At 37.1% G+C, this 24,739-nt stretch overlaps 1 protein-coding gene across 3 annotated transcripts in view; it reads right to left on the bottom strand.

Moving 5' to 3' along the window:
• Positions 1–24,739, bottom strand: part of LOC139685726 (cell adhesion molecule Dscam1-like) — a 561,630-nt gene that overhangs the window by 240,814 nt on the left and 296,077 nt on the right. For all 3 annotated transcript variants that reach the window (XM_071582767.1, XM_071582766.1, XM_071582768.1), the window contains exon 6: positions 977–1,440. In XM_071582767.1, coding sequence (XP_071438868.1) covers positions 977–1,440 — 464 coding nt within the window. The remainder of the gene's footprint in view (positions 1–976; positions 1,441–24,739) is intronic.

Here is a 24,739-nt window from a genome sequence, read left to right as displayed (position 1 = left end):
ATTGTTGTTTACTTTTTGGAAAAATATCTGTTTTCCTCCTTGCATATTGCTTTTTATGCTGCCAGCTGATATTTGACTGTAATAAAGTTATTGATGATTTACACATAGAAATGAATTATGAAAGGTAAAATTTGACAAAGGATATTCACATGTTTTGTAAGTAAGACTTGCTATAGTAAAGAGGCAGTTAGTAAGGAATTATTTCTTTTTAATCTGAAAAGTGTGTGACGGGTTGCCTACCTTCTGGTGATGACTAACTGTTACGGGAATGCCCAATGTACCGAATTTGGCACATACCTTAGTTTTTAACAATTTTGACAAAAATGTTTAAAAAATGGGTAGGTGTGCTTCCTATGGTCTTCCTTGATTGAGATTTGGAGGAAAAAAATTTTTTCCTGAGATAGAAAAATTGTTGACCATAAAGGGATATATATATATATATATATATATATATATATATATATATATATATATATATATATATATATATATATATATATATATATATATACACACACACATATATTATACATATATATGGATACATATATATTCATGTTTATGTATATATATATATATATATATATTTATGTTTATATATGTTTGCACGTGTGTGTGTTCCTGTCCTCGGCTTGCTGCCCGTTCAAAATTATTTTCTTTTTCCCCAGGGGTCGATGAGGTGCCGGGGGAGGGAAAATAATGTCAAATGTGGGAGTTGGGATTGGGGCCGGGGATAATGGGCGTTTCGAGAAAATGGTACAGAATTGAAATTATCACCTCTTTCACAGTTCAGCGTATTCAATATCCGGCAGAAAGTCGAGGGTTCAGTGCAAGTAGTAGGTTGGGGTGGCAGAAGAGAAGTGTGATAACTTGGAGAGTGGGTAGATATACGCACTACGGTGTCCCGGGGAAAGAGGCGGTGCAGGGAAGAAGTTATGTGGTGAAAAAAAATGGAAGAAAACTTAGGGATACTTACCTCCTAAGCGCAGCTCGGCAGTGCTCTGCGCCATGTCATTTTCACTCTGGGCCACGCACTGATACATGCCCTGGTCCTCGCGCTGTGCAGAGGTCACAACGATTCTCTCCCCGTTGCCTGTCACCGTGGCCGAGGTCCCGTCTCCTCCAAGACGAATGCGCTGCCCATCCTTGAGCCACCATGTCTCAGGCGGAGGTAGGCCCGTCGCGACGCAAATGAACTCGGCACTCTGTCCAGAGTCCACGAGGAGGCTTGAGGGCTGGAGGTGGACGCCGACGGGGGCGAGGACGCGGAGTTGAACCTCGAGGCTGGCACTGCCGCCGGAGTTGTTGGCGGAGCAGACGTAGAAACCGGCGTCCTCGGCTTGTACGTTTCTCAGCACCAGTGACCCCCCTAGTAGGAAGCGGCGCTCGTTTTCGGTGACAGTCTCCTGGCGAAAGATGCCCTCTAACTTCCGAAACCACCTGAAGCAGGAAATTGGACATTTTCGACTTGCGAGAGGAAAATTGGCGTACTGATATAGATCCTAGTTTTTTCAAACCATCTGATGCGGAGAACATACAATGATCGAGAATATAACAAACAAACGCCAATTTTGGTGTTAAGTGCATGAAATTCCTCCAGCATTTCAAGATGTAGGGACGCAGCATAGATAAAATAATTTGGACAGAAAGGAAAATCTGAAATATTGCTATACATGGTGGGAAAAGAGGCGAAGATAATATATATCATGACGTAATTTTTAAAATGTACCATTCAATTTAGAGAGTAAAATTGGAAAATAAGCCCCTTTAGGAACAAGATGCATGGACATCTGTGGGAGAATAAATGATACGATGCTCTTCAGCAGATATGAAAATGTTAAACAGCGAGACAGAGCAAGAAATAATTCTAGGAGATCGGTTAGAAATTATGAAGAACTGAAATTACAGGATAAACGAGAGGGAATCTTACCGAATCCCAGTGGTACATAATATTTTTCAAAACAAAACTTCAATGCGCAGATTATACATAAAGAACGTATCAAGCCAATTGTTTTATACTTTTATGTTGCTCCAGAAACTAGAACCGAAATTTGTGATTTGTAAATTTGCTTATGATGTAGGTATGCTATGGTTATTTGATAACCTTTTTAGAGTTAATTAATTTAATGGTTGAAACCAATATTTTAAAATTCTGGAAAAATTTTACAAAAATATCAACGCTTATTAATATTCCACTTGCTACAAATATATGACGAAAAAATTGTTAAGGTTAACTATGTAACTTAAAAACACTATTCTTTATCAGGATTTGTTATGAGGTTATTTGGTTTATTTTACCGAGGAGCTGACAACTCTTCGTTGAGTAAAAATTAATTTTTAAATATGTACCAAGTGGATTATACCTTTTAGGTGAAGTTCCTTTATGGTGAAGTTCAACGCGAGCAGGTGAATCATACCAGCCTATAACCGAAGGTTACAACTTTCAACGCCATTCTTTTTACAATAATCCTGTCATACCTAGATAGATTACAAATTTTACTTGGCGGAAGACCTCGTGTGTTCTAATGATCCCTGGAGCTATGCTTGCTGAAGCAACCATATTGGTACCTGCTAAGGCTACTCGTCCCAGCCATGAGGTCGAAGGGTAGGAGCCAGAGGAAAAATACTCTGCACAGTCTGTTCCTCAGGGAGGTGACTGCAAAGGCATCGGGAACCAGGGGGGCAGCCTCTTGGACTATGTTAACAAATCAAATTCTACTCAGGAAGGCAATTTTACGTTTTTTTATTTTATGACTTCTTCAGTGTATGTGCAGTATTTATTATATTATAGAAACCAAACAATTGTATTGTATTCTATAACTGTGCGTATGATTATCACTTTTACGTACGGTTAGACTTATTACACAATATTATCATTGTTGTTTTGGTATCTGCTTTTAGATTGCATAATATTCATTGCAACTACTTTAGCTAAACATATGCTTACCGTTTAATGAAGGATCATATTCTATTTAAACTGATTACATTTTTGTGCATTTATTATATTTCTTGCTAAATATTTCTGGACGTATTTCCTATTATGCATTGTGTATACCTACTCGTTAACACATTGCTTATTATTATTATTGTATTGAATATCTAGACTATGTACTTATAGGTGCGGTATAAATAGTCTTGTATAGTATTCAAATTATTATACGTGCGCCGTCGTTTGGTATAATTGAATACCATTGTTTTTCTTCTTCACAACACTCTTTGTCTTTACTTTTCCACTTTAACTAGAGGTCTTTCTTCTTTCCGCTTAATTTTTTCCTTGCCCTATAGCCTTAGTCTTTAGGACTCCCCTCTTCTTGTTGGCACTTGTTGATATCTTATTTCAATTTATATCAAATATCATGCATATTGTTTTTAAACAGTAATATACCATTTCTCTGTGTTATTCTGCCCAATACCCCATCTCATGCCACAACGTAAGCCTCCATACTTCATACTTAATGCAAATAGATATTCCATATTGGAATGCACGTGGTAGTCCTTTTTTCTCATAATTCCCACTTTTCTTTTTTCCTGTCTTGGCAAGATATTCTCTAAAGCTTCCGTGTTCAATTATTATTGAAGATACAGTGTTTGAATGTTTCAACCATACACCTTTTCTTGCTTTTAAATGTGGGAACTGAGGTAGGCAACGTGATAGCTCCCAAATTATTTGTCCCAAGATCAATACAACATACGCTATGAGGAAAATGAGTACCAGCAAGTACGGAACCCAGCGCATTGGCTGTGTCGTGCTCGGCAGCGAGAGAGAGAGAGGCAAGGTTTCCGCAGGTGTCATCTCATGAAATCTTTTAAAAGCTAGAGTGACAGCAGCTGCACAGAAGGATAAAAGAGGGCAAAACAAATTAAAATTATGACTTGGATTGTTAGAAAAATGTTGAAGATAGGAAAATTATCAAATATAAACCGAGTGGTAGAGAGAGGAAACAGATGTTTTAGGGCTGAGCGAGGGATGAATGAAGAATAGCGGATATTACTGGAGTGACAGTAATAGAGTAATATCCAGAGGAGAGGAGGAAACCTATGGAGGGATGGCCAAAATGTTGAGGAAAAATAATATAAGTAATGCTGTAAAGATAAAGGTAGTGACTGATGGAATAATGTTGATACAACTAAATTCTGAACGAACGAATTTGGTTATTTCATAGGCCTAAAAGCCGCCATGCGATAACGGGGATAACACCGTACAGTATGTCGAAGACTTCGACATACTGTACGGTGAGTTAGCGGCGAAATTGAATGGGTACATGGAAAGAAATAATTGGTAGGTATTGTTGATTGGAACGCAATCGTAGGGGAGCCAAAACATGGCAGTGAGGTAGGGGAACACGGTTTATGAACAAGGCATAACACTGACGAAAAAGCAATGCAATTCTGCAGGAGAAGACCTTAATCATTACGGACGCTTGATTTAGACACTGCATATGGCGTAACTACACACAGAATATATCCTGACAATCAGAAGAATTCAGATACGATGGAATAATCATATGGAACAACTATATGGCACAGACATCAGACCAACAAACATAAACATATGGAGTGAATGCGAGATATATACGAATAGCTTCTGATAAGTTCTGGCATACATGATGGTGATATAGAAAGGATATTAACGCAGTTCAATCAATAAAAGGCCAAGGAAGTTGAAAATAGTAATAAAAAGTATACAAAGGTAAAAAACCATGGGGGAAGAGATTCCATGGTCTCATATGTAATATTTATGAGGTTGAGTAAAAATGGTTCAAATGCTACCCAAAAAGAGATGTAAAAATGAAGAGCTAGCCTCGTGAGCAATGGGATGTGCGAGTAAGCCTTTAGAGACCAACTTGTTTTAAATATGTCGTTTTCATGCAATAAGATATAATATGGTCCCTTACAAGCATAAATAATATGATCGTGATAGCAGTTTGTGAAAATCTTAACAGATAGCTCAAAATAGTTGACGGTTCCAGACGCATATCTCGGAGAATAAGGAAAGCTTCACTAAATGTCGGTAGCTGTTTGTTAACTTTGAAAACAGTGATGGATGGAATCGTAAGCTTAATATACATTATGTAATCAATATGCGTACACATTAAAATATTTTTACTTATCCGATAATGTCTTAAAAAATTGGTTATGAAAACAATGATTTTTCGAATGATGATCTACATTTGGCAAAAATATTGATTAAAATGGTTAACTTATATAGAAAATACATTTAATGTGCTTTTGCAAGTTTTGTTGAAAAAAGCAAGCCTTGGAATTAGGTTTAACTTGCTTGTAAAGAATTTTCTTTAATTCCCTAAATCTAATTATACTTTGCTTATGATTACTTAAATAGTAGTATTGGCAATGTATTTTCAAGTCTGATATGTTAACGAGATATATTTAGTAATGAATTCAAAATATAGTGAACGGAGAAATTAAGAATATTTAAAAGAGAATGATATCCATTGGAACGAAGATCGAGTGGGAGAAAAGAATATATCGCAGAAAAGAATATATCGTGTTTGGACACATGAGTGTTTGCAACGTGATGGAATGTCATAGGTTGGTCGAAGATGAGAACAGGAAATTAGATGAGTTAGAAAATGAGAGACTTGCATTTAACAGATTAGAACACTAGATACAGATAACTATAAGTAAAAATTGCCAATACAAACTTTACAATGGCATTGAAGGTTTTAGCTTATGCAAGGGTTGGCTCGTACTTCCGAAAGAAACACTTTCAATTGAATTTTTTATCCCACTCTTCTCTCATGCAGTGGAGGTTTTCATCACGCAACGTCAGTTGACGACATCTGTCATAAAAACCATTGAACTACTTGGTGCATTGGGACTTTGTAGATGCAAGGGATGGCAAACCTCAATTTAAAGCTTTGATAGCATATCGTAGACACTTACGTTTTCCTGCTTTTAAGTCAAATGCAACACAACGGATAATTTTTAAATTTATCATTTACACTTATCCTTTCAAATTTTTGCAGAATAACTTGATCGCACTCACACATACACGCACACAAACGCCACTCATGGCACCTTATCAAACTCATTGGTACCAGGTAATAACGGGCTTTAGTAATTGCTAACATCACCGATTCGTGGCGGATTCCTTAATTTGGAGTTTCTTTAAGGAGAATTAAAAACTACTGACCTTAGCTTTGGAGCATTAAGATTGATCAAAAGAGAAAATAAGATAAGCATTAAGATTCATCAAACGATTAAAATAAGCGGTGTGTAATATTTTTGACTTCATTCTCACGTATCTCGCCGCTAACGTGGGTTACCAAATCATGGGAGATATTTTGGAGATTACATTTGATGATGCATCACTACAAATCTCACAGGATATGTTGTCTTTCTTTTACTATTGAGCAACCAATGCTTGCGTCCCAAAGTAACCTGAGAATTGTTATATTTTTTGGATGAAATAAATAATAAGAATACATTTTATCACCACCTGAGACGACTCAAAAACTCATCGAGAGTTGTAGCGGATACAAAATGTCATTAATCAGGACAAAATCCGTGAGTAATAACCGAATCGCTTTATAAACTATCAAATATAATTGTTAAGTAAGGAGAAAACTTAGTATCGTTGTTAGAAAGTAAGGAGGAATTGGAAGGTTCCGGTTTCGAGTTATGACGCTATCACAAATATTTTCATTGACTTATTGCCATAAAAATACCTACTTACGTTAAACATAAACCAATATCTACAGTTATAAAGTTATAAAATATACCATGAGATATAAATAAGTTAGTACAATATGGAGTGAAATGTATGCTTAAAAATGTTAGCAATCATTTAGATGGAATTTTGAATGTAAAGGAATATTTTCCCATATAATGTGCACATTTTCAAACAATATTAGAAGTAAATCAGTTTTATCGGATATGAGACAAATGTATAATCATTTTAAAACACCCTTGCATTATTTTTTCCAACAAATTAGGTTGGTATAATATGCTCAGAAAATATTTGATATTCAACTATGACCAAAAGAATCACCGAAGTAAATTTCCTTTATAATTCTTATTATTAGTAATTTGAATGATAATTTTGCCAAAATGACAATTTTTTAGCCTCATTTTTGTAAAATATATGGTTAATAGCGTCTTTACATTGCTCGCTTCAAACCAAGTCACAAATTAAATGAATTATAAAAATTAACCTATATTCAATAGGTACCAACCCTATTTCAATTTATAATTAGCGATTCACACACCATTAATTCAGTTCATTTAACTTATTCCAGACGGAGTTTTTCATTATTATTTACCATAACATATCGTCGTTCAGTACACGTAGGGTGCATGGAAACAAAGTGTTTGTATATTTTTGATTAAATTGAATAGAAATGTAATATGTTGCGTTGAGGACATTTTTAAACTTTTATTGTAACACGAAGGATGCAGTTACGAGGCGGTCTCTTACAGCTTGTATGATAATATTGTATGTTGACCATAAACATTATTATATTAATACCGAGTGACATTATATAATCACAGCGAATTTTAACTACATTATAAGAATAATGTCACTTTCATATTTTAGCCCAGATTGTTCAATCGCCCTTATAAAACCCAAATATTCCATCAATATACGAGTGGTGGAAAAGCTAATTATATATAATATAATTTATTATATCAATCACTTCCTAATGCATACAAGAATTTTTAATAATTATGTTAGATTTCATTTGGGAAATATTTCGATACTGCCTTGTCACACAGTTTGTCCTTATAGTTGCTGCGCTAAATATGGATTCTGACAAGATGAATCAAGCATAATTAAGATTTAATTATCATATAATAACTTTTTTAGGAAAAATATTAGCGCAAATTTTCATTTACGCAGGTAAGGCGTTTTCCGATTTGTGGTATTTGAATATCTATTTCAATTTATTCACAGGGCCGGTGTATGTAATGGGTTATTTGGTAAAATCTGCTACAAATTTTTTATATTGAAAATATAATTACGAAACGTGAAAGTTCCATTGTGCCAAAACACTATTCAGAAATGTGCAAAGCATAATGTTATGGATACTTTATTCTTTAAGCACCAACGATGAAAGATTCTTTCATCGTTTGTGCTGTGAAACGAAGAGCAATCATCTGATATTGCATGGATAGTATATTCAGAGCCTGTTATAATAGAAAAATATCCAATTTACCATACAACCATTGTTAAGTTCCGTAATGAAGCACATTATCTCGTTGTATTAAGGATTCTGAGCTTAAGATGTACACGATGGTTATTTATACTCAAGTTTAATCAGTGTTTCGGCTGACAGTTGGGTAAAAATTTCAGTCATTTATTGTTTTTGCTATATATCTAATGCAATTTTCATTGATATAATTTAAGAATCCAACAGAAAATACAATGAAATAATAATAAATACAAACTATATCGGAGAGTAGGGCCAAATAAGTTCTTCTACTGCTTATGCTTGAAGTAATATCCACCAGCAATATTTATTTAACAAAATATACATAAAATGGTAGTTCGATTACTTGGTTTTAAATTATTATATAAAGTATATTTTAGTGCCATAGGTACTTTAACAGGTAGAATAAATCCAAAAGATATTGTAATTTTGCAAGTAAATCCGATTGTACTTACATTTTACAGTACTATCAAGCGCAAAATTGGAATTCTTTTAATAAAGCAGCTTGGCATTTCCACCGGCACCGAGTTGTCTCCATGTCATGCGTACCAACTTATTATAAGAACGCGGCAAATTTGCTAACGCCGTAATGAAATTCTTTCACGTCCTTTGGTTCAGCAGCATACAGTATGATATTAAACGGAAGTAATCGATAAAATCGACTAACGTACATTTATTTCGTATTGTACGGCTCTTTTATTATTTCATAGAATCATGTCTGAAATATCCTCGGCCAGATTAAGAAACCATTAAAATATTTATTATTGGGCTGAAAAAATATATTAAAATCGACAATATATGGTCGACTAACTGAATAAATTTTCTTTTATTGTAAAGATGCCATGATATTGCCGATGGATTTTTATAATGGCAGCAAATGAAGACATAAAACTCGCCATAACGCGTATTCCGCCGAAAGGCGGCATCACTGTTGTTACGTTTTGGTACTACCATCGCTCTGGTAGAACAACTGCGAAGGGACAACTCACAGGCTCACCCAGTTTTGTGTTTTTTTCCTTGTTGGAGCGCGGACTGGTTTAGTGTGTTAACCCGTAAGGTTTTCATTTGACTGCCCCTTATATATAAATATAGTAAAATAAGTTGCTGTTGGTTTTCCATCAGATTTTCCGATTCTTCAGACTGGAACTCAGATGAGAACTTGGTTGATTATGCCACTATAGGTTTTCCCCCCATCAAAAACTTAGCCTTTGTGCAGAATTTAAAATAAAACATTGTTGAATCAGAAACGTTAGCCGAGGAAATAGAAAAAATATCCGATGCATTTTGCGTAATCAGATAAAAAAGGAATTACATATTTTTATTTTGTACCCTATTATTATAATAACAAAAAATCTGATTGCGGTGAAAATAAACATAAAATGATTTATTGCATATATTTTTAAGATTTAAGACACACTTGGTTTTCATGGTTGAAAAAAAACTAAAAATCCAATAATAATTCAGAAACATCCATCTTTGTTCCTGATCTGCAAGTAGATCATGACAAGGATAACAAGAGCAACTTCGACGAGCGCTCATACTCACAATTTTCCCTTATTTCCTCGTATGAGTTAATTCCGTTTCAATCTTCAATTTAACACTATTATGAGATGATATATTGAATAGATGAAGAGAACGCATTTAGTTCTGCAAGGGTGAATTTCGGATAGGGGCTGTCTTCAGGGATTCTCTTCCTCCACTTGAATTCCATAGGCTTTAAAATTGCTTCTTAAAACGGTGTCAAAATCGAATGCAATTTTTTTTTATAATTTCCGATTCACAAAAAATGTTGGGGTGTTTAAAAAGGCAAGGAGGAATACGAGTAGAGGCTGTCGACGAAAACGGTAGGGTATAAATGGACTACAGGGATGATTCATTGATATTCGCAGCTGTTCGAGCTCATAGCTTGAATAAAGTGAACTTCAATCACGAGCTAAATAAATGCAAAATAACTTCGGGTGCATTTTCTTCCATCTCGGTAGTCTAGCACGCCTAAATCGTTGGTAGGCATGCTGCGATACATAATTCACCGTTTTTCCTAAATATAAAATACGTAGCTCTCTCCGCGTCTCCAAAAATCATTAAAAACTACTGTCACGAAAAATTGGGGTGTATAACAGCTGAAGCAAGATAGCAGGAAGGGTAGAGGGGCGTGCTCTATTTCCAGTAAAATAATTATTTTCTTAACCAAAGCATGTTCAATGCAAATAAATTATGCCCCGTCTCAGTTAAGGATAACGTTTGGAAAATATTTAACATATCCTACTGCAATCGCCAGCGCTGGCAGAAAGATATTTTCAATCTGAAGGGTTTCTTTACCGGCCCAAATATTTGTTTCAAATAAGCTTTTGCAAATAATTTTTGCCTTTGGGTGCTTAAGTAATGATCTACAGTTGATCTAATAATGTCGGGGATTGTAAGTTCCAACAGATTTGGATTTCTAACATTTGTCATCCCTATACAGGGCTATGCCTGTAAATAGTAACGTGGAACATGGGCACCAAAATTATTCTGCTTAAAAATATTTATTAAAAAATCTCTCAGTAAGGTAGGTTTTGGATGGACACAACTACCAAATAAATATTTTGTTCCTCTTAACAAAACACCACACAGCATCTTACTCTATAAAAGCTCCTCTTCATCTCTGTGTCTCCTCCCTTTATCCCATCTAATATCTGTATCCCATTCCTTCCCTTTCCTTGTATGCCTAATATTATCTCCTTTATTACTATCTTAAACATCCCACCGCTGAACAATATGCTTTTCACCCATATAACCTGCTTCTCTATAATTTCTCCTAACAATCCTCTCTTCTCGCCCACCATATCTAGCACTTTCTCATTTATTTTTCTCTCAGTCCATTTTACCTTGTCCATCCTTCTCCACACCCAAATTTCTAAAGCCTTCAACCTACGTCTATCCTCATGCTTTAGTGACCATGCTTCCGCGCCAAATATAACTACGCTCCAAATTAAAATTTCAACAAGCCTATTCTTAATATACTTACTCAACGTCCCTTTCATTAACTCCGTCCTTCATGTGAAAGCCGCTTATCCTAGTAGAACAAATCAGCGGATCTAGAACACATAATCCAAACTCATTCCGCTGATATAGCATTAGGCACAGAGAGTTGGCTGTGCAATGACATAAATGACCAAGAAATTTTCCCAATAGATTTCAAAGTTTACCGACACGATAGAGATACAAGACCCGGAGGAGGGGTTTTCGTGGCAGTTAAAAGTCATTTTGAAAGCAGGCAAGTTTCATTTGAAAATAATAACATAGAAAGTGTTTGGTGTACCTTAATACGGACCAATCAACCCAACATAAATTTATGCTCTTTCTACAGACCTCCAGACTCAGATTTGAAAACACTTCACACCCTAAACGATCAAATTTACAATTTTACACGTAAATGTAACAACAGCATAAACATAATTGGTGGCGACTTTAACCTCCCTGGTATAGATTGGGACAACAATATCGTTAAATCTGGGATCCGCGATCGCGAATCTTGCAATTCCATGATAAAATTAGTTCAAAGAAACTCCCTCCATCAAGCAGTACGCATGCCCACCCGTGGAAAGAACATATTGGATCTATTTCTTACAAACACGCCTGAACGTATTATTAGTGTATCAACTGATGAGGGCTTGAGTGACCATAAAGCAATTAATGTCCACTTGGACATAGAAATAAAAAAGATCATTAAACCAAAAAGAACAATTTATAATTACCATAAAGCAGACTTTGAATCTTTTGCCAATCAATTAAACTCTTCACTACCCGAGTTCAAAACCCGCTTAAGTCATGTCAACGTGGAAGAAACTTGGACAGAATTTGTCAATATCATGCAAAAAGGAATCGTAGATTTCATACCTATAAAATACGTTAAAGCAAATCGCGACCCCAGGTGGTACAATAAAGACGTTAGAAAAGCCCTTCGAAAGCAGAGAATGCTACACTCTAGGGTAAAGAGGGCAGGTGTGAACACATCATCCCCTGAGAATAAACAATTATGGGACACATATAGATCCTCTAAAATTGAAACCAAAACACAATTACGTAGCGCTTTACTGGACTTTAAACGCAAAGTACTTTGCGAGCACTTGGACACTGACCCCAAAGCTTTCTGGTCATATGTTAGGGAAGTAAATGGGAGTAAACAAACCGTGGCTTGCTTAAGGGAGTGTAGCAATATAATTCATACAGACAGCGAGGGTAAAGCTAACATCCTAAATTCATTCTTCCAAAGCGTTTTCTCGAATGATGTTGCCACCGCATATCTCCAAGAAACAATACATACTCCACCCATGGAAAAAATAACAGTGGACCAACAAGGAATTCTAAAATTGCTTAATGAGATTAAACCCAACAAATCCCCGGGTCCCGAAAATATACCAGCTAGGGTGATAAAACATTTAGCTCCAAACATTGCCCCGTATCTTGAATTTATATTTAAAAAATCCCTCACAGAGTGCAAAGTACCTAAGATTTGGAAAACCGCGCAAATAACGCCTATTTTTAAAAGGGGTGACAGGGAGGATCCCAGTAATTACAGACCTATATCTCTCACTTCTATCTGCTGCAAAATCTTAGAGCACATAATTGTCAGTTCAATAATGAGACACCTAGACAATATTAACTTTTTAAGTGACAATCAACACGGATTCAGGAAAACCCGCTCCTGCGAAACCCAATTAGGATTATTTACACATGATTTACTTTTATCGGGTGAGAGAGGTAGGCAAGTGGATGCCATCTTCTTAGATTTTCAAAAGGCATTTGATAAGGTCCCACATGGTAAACTCATTCATAAATTAAAGGTCGCGGGTATAAACAAGGGCGCCATAAGCTGGGTTAAAGATTTTCTTTCAGAGCGGGAACAGAGGGTAGTCCTTGATGGCGCTAGTTCCGACAGCGTTCGAGTCACGTCGGGGGTACCTCAGGGAAGCGTGATCGGGCCGTTGCTTTTCTTGATTTTTGTTAACGATTTGAACCGCGAAGTGAAAAGTAAAATTAGGATGTTCGCGGATGACACGGTGATCTATCGGGAGATATCTGGGGATGAGGATCGTTTTATTCTAGAGCAGGATTTAGATTGCATTACTAAATGGTGTTCTAACTGGGGATTGACTCTAAATTATAATAAATGTTCAGTGGTAAATTTCTTTAAAAGATCAACGGGATTTGCTTACAAATTAGCTGGAGGTGACCTAGCAGTAGTTGATACGGTAAAATACCTAGGTGTCACATTCACAAAAGACTTAACTTGTGGGACTCACATACGTAAAGTCTGCGGTCAAGCGTATAAAAAATTGGGATTCATTAGACGCATTGTCGGCAAAAGTGACTCGAAGGTCAAGGAACGTTGTTACCACGCTCTTGTAAGGCCTCATTTAGAATACGCATGCAGCGTGTGGGATCCGAGTGAAAAAGGTCTCATTCGGGAAATTGAGAAGGTTCAACGCTGGGCAGCCCGTTTTGTAAAAAATTCCTACGATAAAACGCAAAGCGTCACCAAAATGCTCATGGATTTGGGGTGGGAATCATTGGCTGAAAGACGATTCAATGCAAGATTGAAATTATTAAATAAATTTAGATCCGCATGTTTCAGCACTGAGGTCTCGCAAATTATTCGTACTCCTACATACATTGGTCGCTTGGATCATGCATATAAAATTCGGGAAATAGATGCCAGAACTAGCCGACTCAAGGACTCCTTCTTCCCACGGGCAATACGGGATAGCAACTGCAGGGTTATAGATAGCAAAAATTCCACTTGCCACCCTCAGCGTCTAAAAAATAATTAGTTGCATTTAAATGCATGCTCTTCCACTAACCTTATGTGTTTTGCTATAATAACCCATTCTTTCCGAATGACCTCATTCATGTTCTGTTCATCTGTTTTTAAGTTTCTCTTTCAATCCCTCGTCCCTCCTCGCGGGGGCAACTTCCTGCTACCTGCAACGTTGGGTCGCACTCCCTGCCAATTAGAGACTCTTTGGGGGTAGAGTGTTTCGTGGTGCATTTTCATGTGGTAGTGATGTTTCAATTTCTTGCTTGTTGTGTCCTTGCTTCCGTGTTGTAGGATGGCTTTCGTGCTGCATCACGGGGTGCAGTTTTTTAAGTTGTTTTGCGGTATATGTGTTAGCATGAGTATTGGATGAAAGGATTTTTGCATGAGTGTGCGCGCTGCTGTGGGTGTAATTTTCCGTGTTGTTTTTTTGCATGTGGTATTTTTCCTTTTTACGGTTGGTGACCTAACACCCCCCGCCACACGCCCTTGCGGCGGCTTGCGGGGTATTATGTAGATGTAGATGTAGTGTAATTCTTCTCCTTGTCTCCCTATTACTTTAACCGTTACGGTAGAAACATCTTATGAGATACCTAAACAGTTCCACATGCTTTAGCTGTTGCTCTTTGGAAGAATATATAATAGAAAATATAATATCATTTTTACACAACAATTGAATGCATAGTCAAAAAAGCATGTAAATCTCAGTTGGCTGCCTCAGGGGCAATTTGAACACCTAATTGATCCCTGTAAATCTAACATTTAGCATAGTCCAAAAGAGTTCAAATGTGATACACGGTTTTAAGTTTGGAATGATGTTTAATAAATAATCAAATTAAGTGAAATTTATCAAAAAATCTATTTGAAATTCTTTCAATGTATGTAGAAATAGCAGATAATAAAAAAATGAAAATTTTCAGTCTCCTTAATGGGTTTGATAATGAAAGTTCCCTTATCACAACTATGAGCATCAATATACAACTGACACTTGATAATTCTCCTTGGTGCACGCCCTTCCAGGTCGTTGAACTGTCCATCGGAATCACACTCTTCGATTTTAGCGACTATGGGAGATTTACGTGGTTTTAAGTTAAAACTGGAGGGTTTGTCTGGGTATATATGAGTCTCTTATCGGACGTTTGCAACGTCCAGTGCTGTTTTGTATACGCCTCGATCAATATCCATCGGCCATATGAGAACGGGAACGAGTTAAGTTGAAGCACATTGCTGACAAAATATTTCCATTTTTATTTTCTTCCATTACCAAATCGGAAAATGCTTTTTTGTGCTTCTTTATCGCTTTTTATGCTTCTTTATTCAATTTATTATGTCACATAATATTGGTACCCCTATTTGCAAGTGCATATATATTTCATGTTTCCGATTCATTTGCAACTCTAATTTCTGAAATGGAAAAATGTACAGAATACTGAAACATATTATATGGTTAAGACGGACTTATGAAATTCTTTTTGTCAATCAAGATATGTAGGAAATCAAATAAGGCAACAAACTCTTGGCGCCATCTAAAAAGCTTTTTGGAGAATTTAATTTGGGCAAACATTTCGTTGAGGAATTGAGGGATAACATGATTATTTTTTCTTATTGTTCCTAAAATTAAAGATAAATCTAGACGTAGCTCTTTAATTTGCAGACTTCATTGCATATAATTCTGGATAAATAAAAAGTGATTCATTGCAGGTTTCAGTAAAGTGGAACGCTCCTTTCTCACATTAAAGCAGCCTGCAAAATGAAGACCGTTATTTGTAAATTCATCGACAATCACGATAATTGCTTTTAGTATTCAAATCGATTCTGAACGATGCCTATAGATTACATTGTTTTACTTATGTTTATATTGGAACCAAAAATGCCCACTATAATCCGTTGCCACTTCTGCACGTCGCAAACGTCGTAGACGAGTAGGTTCATGACCAGGTACATAGATATACTTTTTTAATATAGTCTTGTTATTTCATAATTGCCCATAAATAAATATCACCAAGTCTGATAGGTTCAATTAGCATTGAGTTATGTAATGAATAATTTTTAATAGTAATAATGATAGGTATCGACGAATATGTGGTTCCTCGCCTAGTTATGAGGGATGCATTTTTTGGCAGTTTGGCACATCATAGTTGTAATATTGTTGTACTACAATTGCACAAAACCATTGCATTACACTTATTTTTCAATCATTTGACTTGCGAGGGAGTCAATTATTATTTGGCATAATGAAATTTGTGAATACATATTTTTTGGAACACGAATTTTCCCCTAAAATAAATAGAGCAAGGGATTAAATCTCTCAAAACTCTAATCATTATTTTAACTAAAGCTCTCTGTGTTAATCTGTTTAAATTATCAGTCAAACGAAATATTACCGAGAATAAAACGTTTTCTTCCGATAACCAAAATTCTACCATTAAATAATAGAACTTTGACGATAGCCAGAAATATCTCTCGTTACTGCGTTTTAAAGAAGCGGCACTACATCACTTTTCTCTGCCAATTGCTTTTGGAGGAGCATATGAAAACATCTGGTATTTAGAGCATCGAATTGTTTGAAAAACTATTACCTCAGATGAGATTTCATCAGAGTGCAGCGACCTAGAGCTCTTTGCAGTTCCCATGGGGGACCGTGGGGTCGTCACCTCTCGCCCCCTGTCCCGCTGGCTGCCCCTCACCATTCCATCACTCCTCGGACAAGCTAGAAATATACGCGCGCCCACACCTCCCCACACTTTTCCCCAAAACACCCCGTCACGGTCGTCCCAACGTCCTCTCGCTTTTCCCCAAACCCTCCCTCGGCCACTCCCACCCTCCCTTCACCCATTGCGCTAACGGCGATGGATGTCGACGTGATTTAGGGCCCCGTGTCCCCGTCGGCGGCGCGGCCGTGTTTATCGCCGGCAGGGATATAGGCGGTGGGGGAGGGAAGAGTGGGGCTTGAGCGTTGTATCGGCCGCACATCACGCTCAAACCTTCTCCCCTCCCCCTGCCGCTCCCACTGAGGATATGCCCCTCCCCGTCTAGATCCCCCACCATTCGTCTCGCTTCTCACCCTTCCTTATCTCATTATCTCGCCATTTCCGCCCAATTATACAACCAACACCCCTTTCCCTCGCCCTCCCACTAAGTCGCCCCTCGGCTCACCAGTCCATCCCTCTTCAGCCCATACAAACACCTGCACCGCAATGCTGTCTCCCTTCCTCCTAATGGAAGTGGGGCCCTCACTGCTCCCCTCAGTCCAACTACGCGCGCGCGCACCCGCTGCACCTCGCGCGGCCTTCCTCTTTCCTGCGGCCCACACATCCTCACCCCATCACTCGTGGTATTCGGGGAGACCCTCCACGATGAGAGAGGCACGGAATATTGGGGAGAAATTGAGCAGACATCGATCGAGAGGCGTCGTAAAAGGTTTCGTTTGACGGGTTAAAGGCTTCTCTCCGTCCTCTCCCTCCCGGTTTTGTCTCATCCTCCGCTTCGCAATAGGAAGGACCCCAGTCGGGGCGTTGGGATGGTGTGATATTGGACGAGGGAGTGCGGCAGAGTGGAGTTGGGTGCTCTCTCGGGGGCGGCGGAATAAGAACAATGGGGACGGGTCCCCGGTGCTAATAAAATGGAAGGCGGACTCTAGAGCGGGAGAGATGGGTTACAGAAACGCGGGGAAGGTGCTAGACGAAAGAGGAATGGGTCGGGGGAGCTCGAATGACGGGAAGGACAGGAAGGCGTTACTTGCTGATGTAAAGGGAGTAAAAATGAGACGAGCCGCTTTCTTTGCAGAGCGCATGGACTTCCTCTTCTGCTCCTGTAATATAATGCCAGCCTTCCACACGCTGCCTTCCCCAAAATTCTTTATCCAACGCTTTCCCATGTCCCTTTTATTGACTTTCATCCGTCAAATCACCAATGTTGATTCAATGAAAACTGTACTGATGATAACTGAGGGTTTTTCTCTCACCCTTAAATGCATGGTTTGCCTACTCGCAGTAATTTAATAAAAGTTTTGGAAATATTTATACAAGTATCCTTGTGAATTTCTACAAATTAGTATGTAAAAGTAGGGAAATTCATAAACTCCAATATTTTTACTACACCAAATTCCTGTTTGCCGATAGCTTTATTATAGAGACATGGAATAAAAATGCAGAAGAATTTACCCCTGCTTTATATCCATGAAGTTTTCTCCATACGCGACCGTATGAAATCCAATTGCATTATTCGAATATATTTTTTATTTTATTCAATATGTTGTATGTCCCGGCATTTTTAGTGGTGCCGTTAACCATTTCATTTCTAATTTCAAAGTTTATTATGGGTAAACTATGCTTTTACTAGAAAAGTAGAACAAAAACATAGTTATATGGTTATAAAATATAATTATAGCATGTGGGACTCGTAGATACATCAACCCGTTAATGAATATTTTAAGAAAAATATTTAAATATGTAGATATTAGAAATTATTATTTATTATTAATATATATAAGAAAAAATTATTAAAATAAATGGAAAGAACAATATGGGCAGCTACCATTTTTCGAGGGTAGTATCACCAAGATAAAACGCGAAGCATCACCTTTTACTTTAGACTGGGAGCGTCAGGGTATTTTATAAATTTAGATCAAAGTTAACACCAGAATATCAAGCATGCGATTTTCGTAACAGAATAAGAAAAATTATCCATTTTCGGCTCTGTCGCCAAGTTGGAAAAAAGGGAAAAAGTGAAGACTTTATATGGAATGAAGTATTCTGCATCCTCGGGTTTCACCGCGTTGTTGTTTTATGCTGACAACAGTTTCGCCGAAGTTGCATTCGGCGTCTTCAGGTCGAAGATGAGGGACTCAGATTTTGGCCACCCTTATATGGGTGGTCCCGTCTTGGGCATGCTCGCTGAGTAGTCCGTTTCCGGAGAACTCTTTTCCACGCGTTGTAGAGATGGTAGCCTTCACCTCTGTTGATGTTCTCCGGGTTTTTGGCGATCTCAATTCCTTCTCTAATGAGTCGTGGGTGAAACCCGAGAATGCAGAATCCTTCAAACCACCGCCGCGAAAACCTACGCAGCCATTAACATGGAATATTCACAAATATTCTTTCAAGAAAGGAAAAATTAAAGTATAAAAAACATATGATAACGGATTTCACATAAAAAATAATTACGAAATTGTTATTAAGCAACTGATTAAACAACTTTACGTACAACATGTCCTAACGCGTTATCGAATGGCTTGCTGCTGTTTACCAGTTATTACCGAGATAATCGCATTTCACAGAATACGATAATGCTGTGAAAGGGAATTTAAATATTTACCTTAGATATATGAAAATATTCAAATGCAAGGTATGATCAAAAAAAGACAGGAATGATTTTATAACTTGTTTATTTCGACGGACTCAGCTTAATCAAACTTGTCACCCTCAAAGCCTTGGCGGACGACACACTTTTGCCAATGCTTATTCCAGCTCTCGAGCCCCGCCTAGTACGCCTAGGGATCCTCTTCAGGTCTGCCGTACAATTAGTTTTAATGCCCGCAATAGAGTCAAATTGGCGCCCTTTCAAAGTTGATTTTAACTTGGAAACAAAAATAAGTTTCATGATGCCAAGTGTGTAGAGTAGGGTGGCTGCGGGATCATGGAAGTTCCGGTTCTAGCGAAAAACTCTGTCAAGATCTGCGACGTGTGCGCCGCCCTCGGGACGAATTTTGATGCGACGCGTCTCATGCCCAAAATGTCCGTCAAAATTGTCTGACAGGATGCAAAACTAATGCCCACTTCCTCGACTATCTCCCTAACAGTTATTACATTAATTAATGTCTTCAATACAATACAAAAATTAATATCTTCAATACAATACTCATGCAACTCTTTGATACACATGCGCCAAAAAAAGTTATTCAGCCAAAACGTCATCCAGCTCCATGGTTAACCTCCGAAATTAGGAACCTCATGGCCGTTAGGGATCGTCTTTGCCGTAATTTCAGAAGAACTCAACTCCCGAACCTTCACGAACAATACAAAGTGGCTCGAAATCAAGTGCAGCACCGATTCCGTACCGCTAAACAAAAACACTATGTTTCGTGCTTTTCCTATAAATGGGACATAAAGTCCACTTGGCAGGAGCTTAGGCGCCTCGGACTTGGAAAGCCTAGACGTCCCCCATTCAAAATGAACTTCCCCTTGGATGATTTAAATAGCTACTTTCTCACGTCTGCTTTCAAGGATGAAAATGATGTCGAGGATGGTAACCATTCTACTCAAACCCAAAATAATCTCACTTCATTATATCATGCATTATTCTCTGACTTTGACGATGGAAGGCTTTATTTCCCCCACTATACACCCGAAATGCTGATAACATAAGTGCAAAATTTAAAATCAAATTCAACAGGTGTCGATGGAATCAGTGCAAGAATGCTAAACGTTATTCTCCCAGTAGTAATGCCTATGATACTAAACATCTATAACTGTTCACTCAATTACTCTATATTCCCTACCCTGTGGAAATCTGCCCTAGTTCGGCCAATAATGAAAATAACAACTCCGAAAAAAATGTCTGACTACCGACCTATTGCACTTCTTTGCTCTATTTCCAAACCTCTCGAGCGAATCGTTCATACGGTTACAGTGGAGCATCTTACGCGGCACAATTTCTTTGATGAGTATCAGTCGGGCTTTCGTAAGCTCTATAGCACTCAGTCGGCTTTGATAAAGGTAACTGATGATATACGCAGATCCATAGACGCAAAAAAGGTAACAGTTTTAGTCCAATTCGATTCGAGCAAGGCTTTTGATTCAGTAGACCACGGCATACTACTGGAACGTATGAGCAAACTCAAGTTCTCTTACTCTGTCCCTCACTGGTTTCGCTTCTATCTGTCAAATCGTCAGCAAGCTGTTAAAGATGAAGACGGGAATGTATCTGTTTTCCAACCTGTCCTATGTGGAGTTCCACAGGGGTCAATTCTCGGGCCTTTATTATTTACTATTTTTATAAAAGAACTAGCTACCATAATAACTTATTGTAAACATCACTTTTATGCTGACGATCTATAGATATATCTTGAGTCCTACCCCTCTGAATATAACCATGCCATTGACTTGGTCAACAAGGATATCCAACTCATCTGTGAATGGCTGACTGAAAATCGGCTAAATCTAAATCCCAAAAAGACCAAGTCGATAATCTTTGGAAGCACCGCCAATGTACATATGCTGCTCGCAAGTGATCTCCCTAAAATAAGTGTTTTAAATATTCAAATTGACTACTCAAATACAGTGAAAAGCTTAGGAGTATATCTAAGCAGCACCTTAACCTGGCGCGAGCAAGTAAATGCCATTTCTAATAAAGTTCACAAAACTCTTTACACAATGAAGCATTTCAGACACCTAATCCCTATAACGTTACGCCAGAAGTTTGTTCAAACGTTAGTATTACCACATCTCGACTATTGCTCAGTTGTCTACGCTGATGTGAATAAGGAGCTAAGTACAAAATTAAAAGGCTCCAAAATTCTTGTCTACGATTCATCTTTAATATGCGTTTTAATGAACTTGTAACTCCTTACTATAAAATGTTGAATTGGTTAAAACTCGATCAGAGGAGAATGCTACAAAAGGCCTCACAATTATTTAAAGTTCTGAATTCAAAAACCCCTTCATATTTATATGAAAATTTTATATTCAATTCACTTACGACAAAGAGATCAACCCGCATTACAAAAACATTCCATCTTCCCAAATACCGCACGGCTATATATGAAAAGTCATTCAGTATTTCATCCAGTAAACTATGGAACTCTTTGCCTAATAATGTAAAATTATCCAGGAACACATGCCAATTCAACAGGAAAATGTTTGAATATCTGTCTACCACACTACCAAAATGACCTTATTACTGTTCTATCAGGCTAAATATTTAACTAATGTTCTTTGTATTTGTATGTATGTATTGTACTATATGTTTCGTTCAACTGATGTTGAATTATGTCTTGTTTTACTAGTTTAGAACCAGTTTCACTCCATAGGTTTCAAAACCTAATGTAACCTGTATTCTGCTCCAAGGGACTCTGCTCCCAGAGCAATAAAAATTGTTTATATATATTGTTTATACATATAACAGTTAAACGGTGATTACCGCACTAAATCGTTCACCAATTTGACATGGTTGGGGTCTGTCGAAGTGGAAGGCCGCCCCGTTCCCGAATCTTCATCTTTCAAGGATCTACCCGATTTAAAACACATGTACCACTTGAGACACTGGGTTCGACTCAAAGCTTCATTAACAAAAGGCTTGCAGAATCAATCCAAATGTCTCTCTAGCACTTTTTCAATGTTTGAAACAAAATTTCACGCACAAATGCCTTTACTCTGGCTCCTTCATTGCTGCCGTTGCACGCGGCGACGAACAGGTTAAGGTACGTACCGCTGCTGCTGCATAAAGACTCGACGTAGCAAATGCAACATCTCGTTTTAGTCGTCGGATGTGTCGCTTGATGGCGCACTGTGTCCCGTTTTGATCCGTTGAACGGTTCACGCAGGATAAAATCATTCCGGTCTTTTTTGATAACACCTTGTAGTGGCCTTTATTAATTTAAAAATTTTAGATAACATTTATTCAGTAAACCTATTGAGCAACGAACTGAAATTTTACAATTCATACACTTTCCCGCAATAAACGCCTTTGCCTTGATACACAAATAATATAAATAACTAACCGGAAATAATCATGTTTTTGAACCAAATAAATAGTATTATTTCAAGATTATACTTTCAAATTCAAAATTCTTAAGCCGTTGGTATCAGTTCATTTTGAACCATAGGTCAACAATGCCAAACAGAAAATCATAATGAAACGTTTTTCAAAAACAAAACCCACTAAAAATAGCCTACTCATAGAACTGTGACAATTCAATTTCTGGTCTTGCCAACTTTTGGAGGAAGACCATAAAGCCTATAATGCTTTCACGTGATAGGCTAGTTGCTTAAATAGTCACTATTATTTCCGTCGATGGCCAAAGGGGCAGGCACTATTTTAACCTTTATGGAAACCGCTCATTAATGCATTAATACGAATAGGATATGAGAATGTCAGATCCAGAAGCCATTCTCATCGCTACCATATCTTGACAGTAGTTCTGGAAACTTTTAGATGGAAAGAGGAAGGTCAGTCCTTTAGTTATTATGGTCCAACCTATATAGTTGCCCTTACCCTTGATTTAAGTTAACTCAAAGCTTTACGTTTAAAGTTATAAAATAATTTTGAAATTTTCCGATATGTTATCATTCAGCTACACTGATTTTGCTAAATTTAGCCTCAGAGGAAATAATAAAGGAAAAAACCTTATTATTTCCCGATATACATTTTGGAACATAATAAATTTAATTATTTCATATTCAGAAATAATATAACGACGTGATATTACTTTTTCTTATATTTTTGCCCAGTTATTTATCGCAGGAAGTAAGTGTAATTTTATCAGTATTTCAAAAATTACTTTGATTTTCAAAGACGTAGCTAAAACAATGTTAGTAATATTGACGAAGTTAATATCCAGCATTATATAATCTAATTGATTGTAATTTGTCCATTCAAATGTATGTCAGCATATATTTTAATCAAAGCCTTTATTTTGCAAGTGAGCCTTCCCTTATATTATTAAATCTAAAGAAGACCTAAAATTTTTGATTTGTTAAAACCTTTTATTTATATTTTAAGTGAGAAATAAAACAATTATTGCTACTCCATTTTGTTATTCAGATAAAATATGACTTACAAGCATTCAACCATGAATAAATTTGTGACATATTTACAAGTTAGCTATTGTCTCCTCAGATATATTATATGGGATTACTCATAAATTATACTTTCCTTGTTTTTTCGGAAATATATTGCCTGTATTTGAAAGAAAATTCATTTTGATTCATTGCAAAAAGTTTCTTCAAAATTATCGATGAAAACTTTGAACCCTTGTGAAACTATTAACCATGTTTACAATACTTAAATTGGCTGATAGATAGGTCATTTATGAAAGGGTTAACAGTAGGGGTTTGTGAGTATATCGGATGACCAAAATCAGCTTTTCTCAGACGCCACACTTCGCCTATGCGAAATTACAAACATCCCATTTTTGCTGCTCATTTTTATGAGTTTCATAATAAATACTTTGTTGCAATTTTCCACAATTAATTGTGGAAAATTGCAACAAAATTTTTATTATGTCTCAATTCCAAAGCATCACGCCTGACTTCACTTTTCGTTTTTATGAGTTTCATTGGAAATTTTACAATTTCAGCCATTACATTAGGATAGAAGTGTTCATCAATCAAATCGATTTTTGTCATCAGAAGAGCAATGCTAAAAAGTCACATTTAAACAATGTGCAATGTGTTAAAATTTTCAACAATTAAGGGAAACTCATTATTTGAACCTAATTTCCCGATTAAGGAAAAACGAGCATTCAAATTTATATTATATTTAAGGTATTTGTAAAAAAACTCTGGTTTGTAATTGATTAAAATAGCAATATCAGTTTTTCCTTAAGTATGTTTAAATATAGCTTTTTCGTTCAACGGTTGCCATTGTTGTGGCCTATAGATAAAGTAGTTGTCGATTACGTGTACCCATCTAATTATCAGCCGTGCGGTATACGTGTTTTCAATAATTATTTAGATAATAACTGCGGATAACCTAATTTGACGGATGGCCAGCCAATAAGCTAGCATTAAATTGGAGGGAGAAGTATTCCATTAAAGGTGGTCATTAGGGGACC

The sequence above is a fragment of the Hetaerina americana genome, unplaced genomic scaffold, assembly GCF_022747635.1.
Source record: "Hetaerina americana unplaced genomic scaffold, ioHetAmer1.1.p SCAF_12, whole genome shotgun sequence".
In the NCBI taxonomy this organism is placed as follows: Eukaryota; Metazoa; Arthropoda; class Insecta; order Odonata; family Calopterygidae; genus Hetaerina; species Hetaerina americana.
This window is presented reverse-complemented; position numbering and strand designations above follow the sequence as displayed.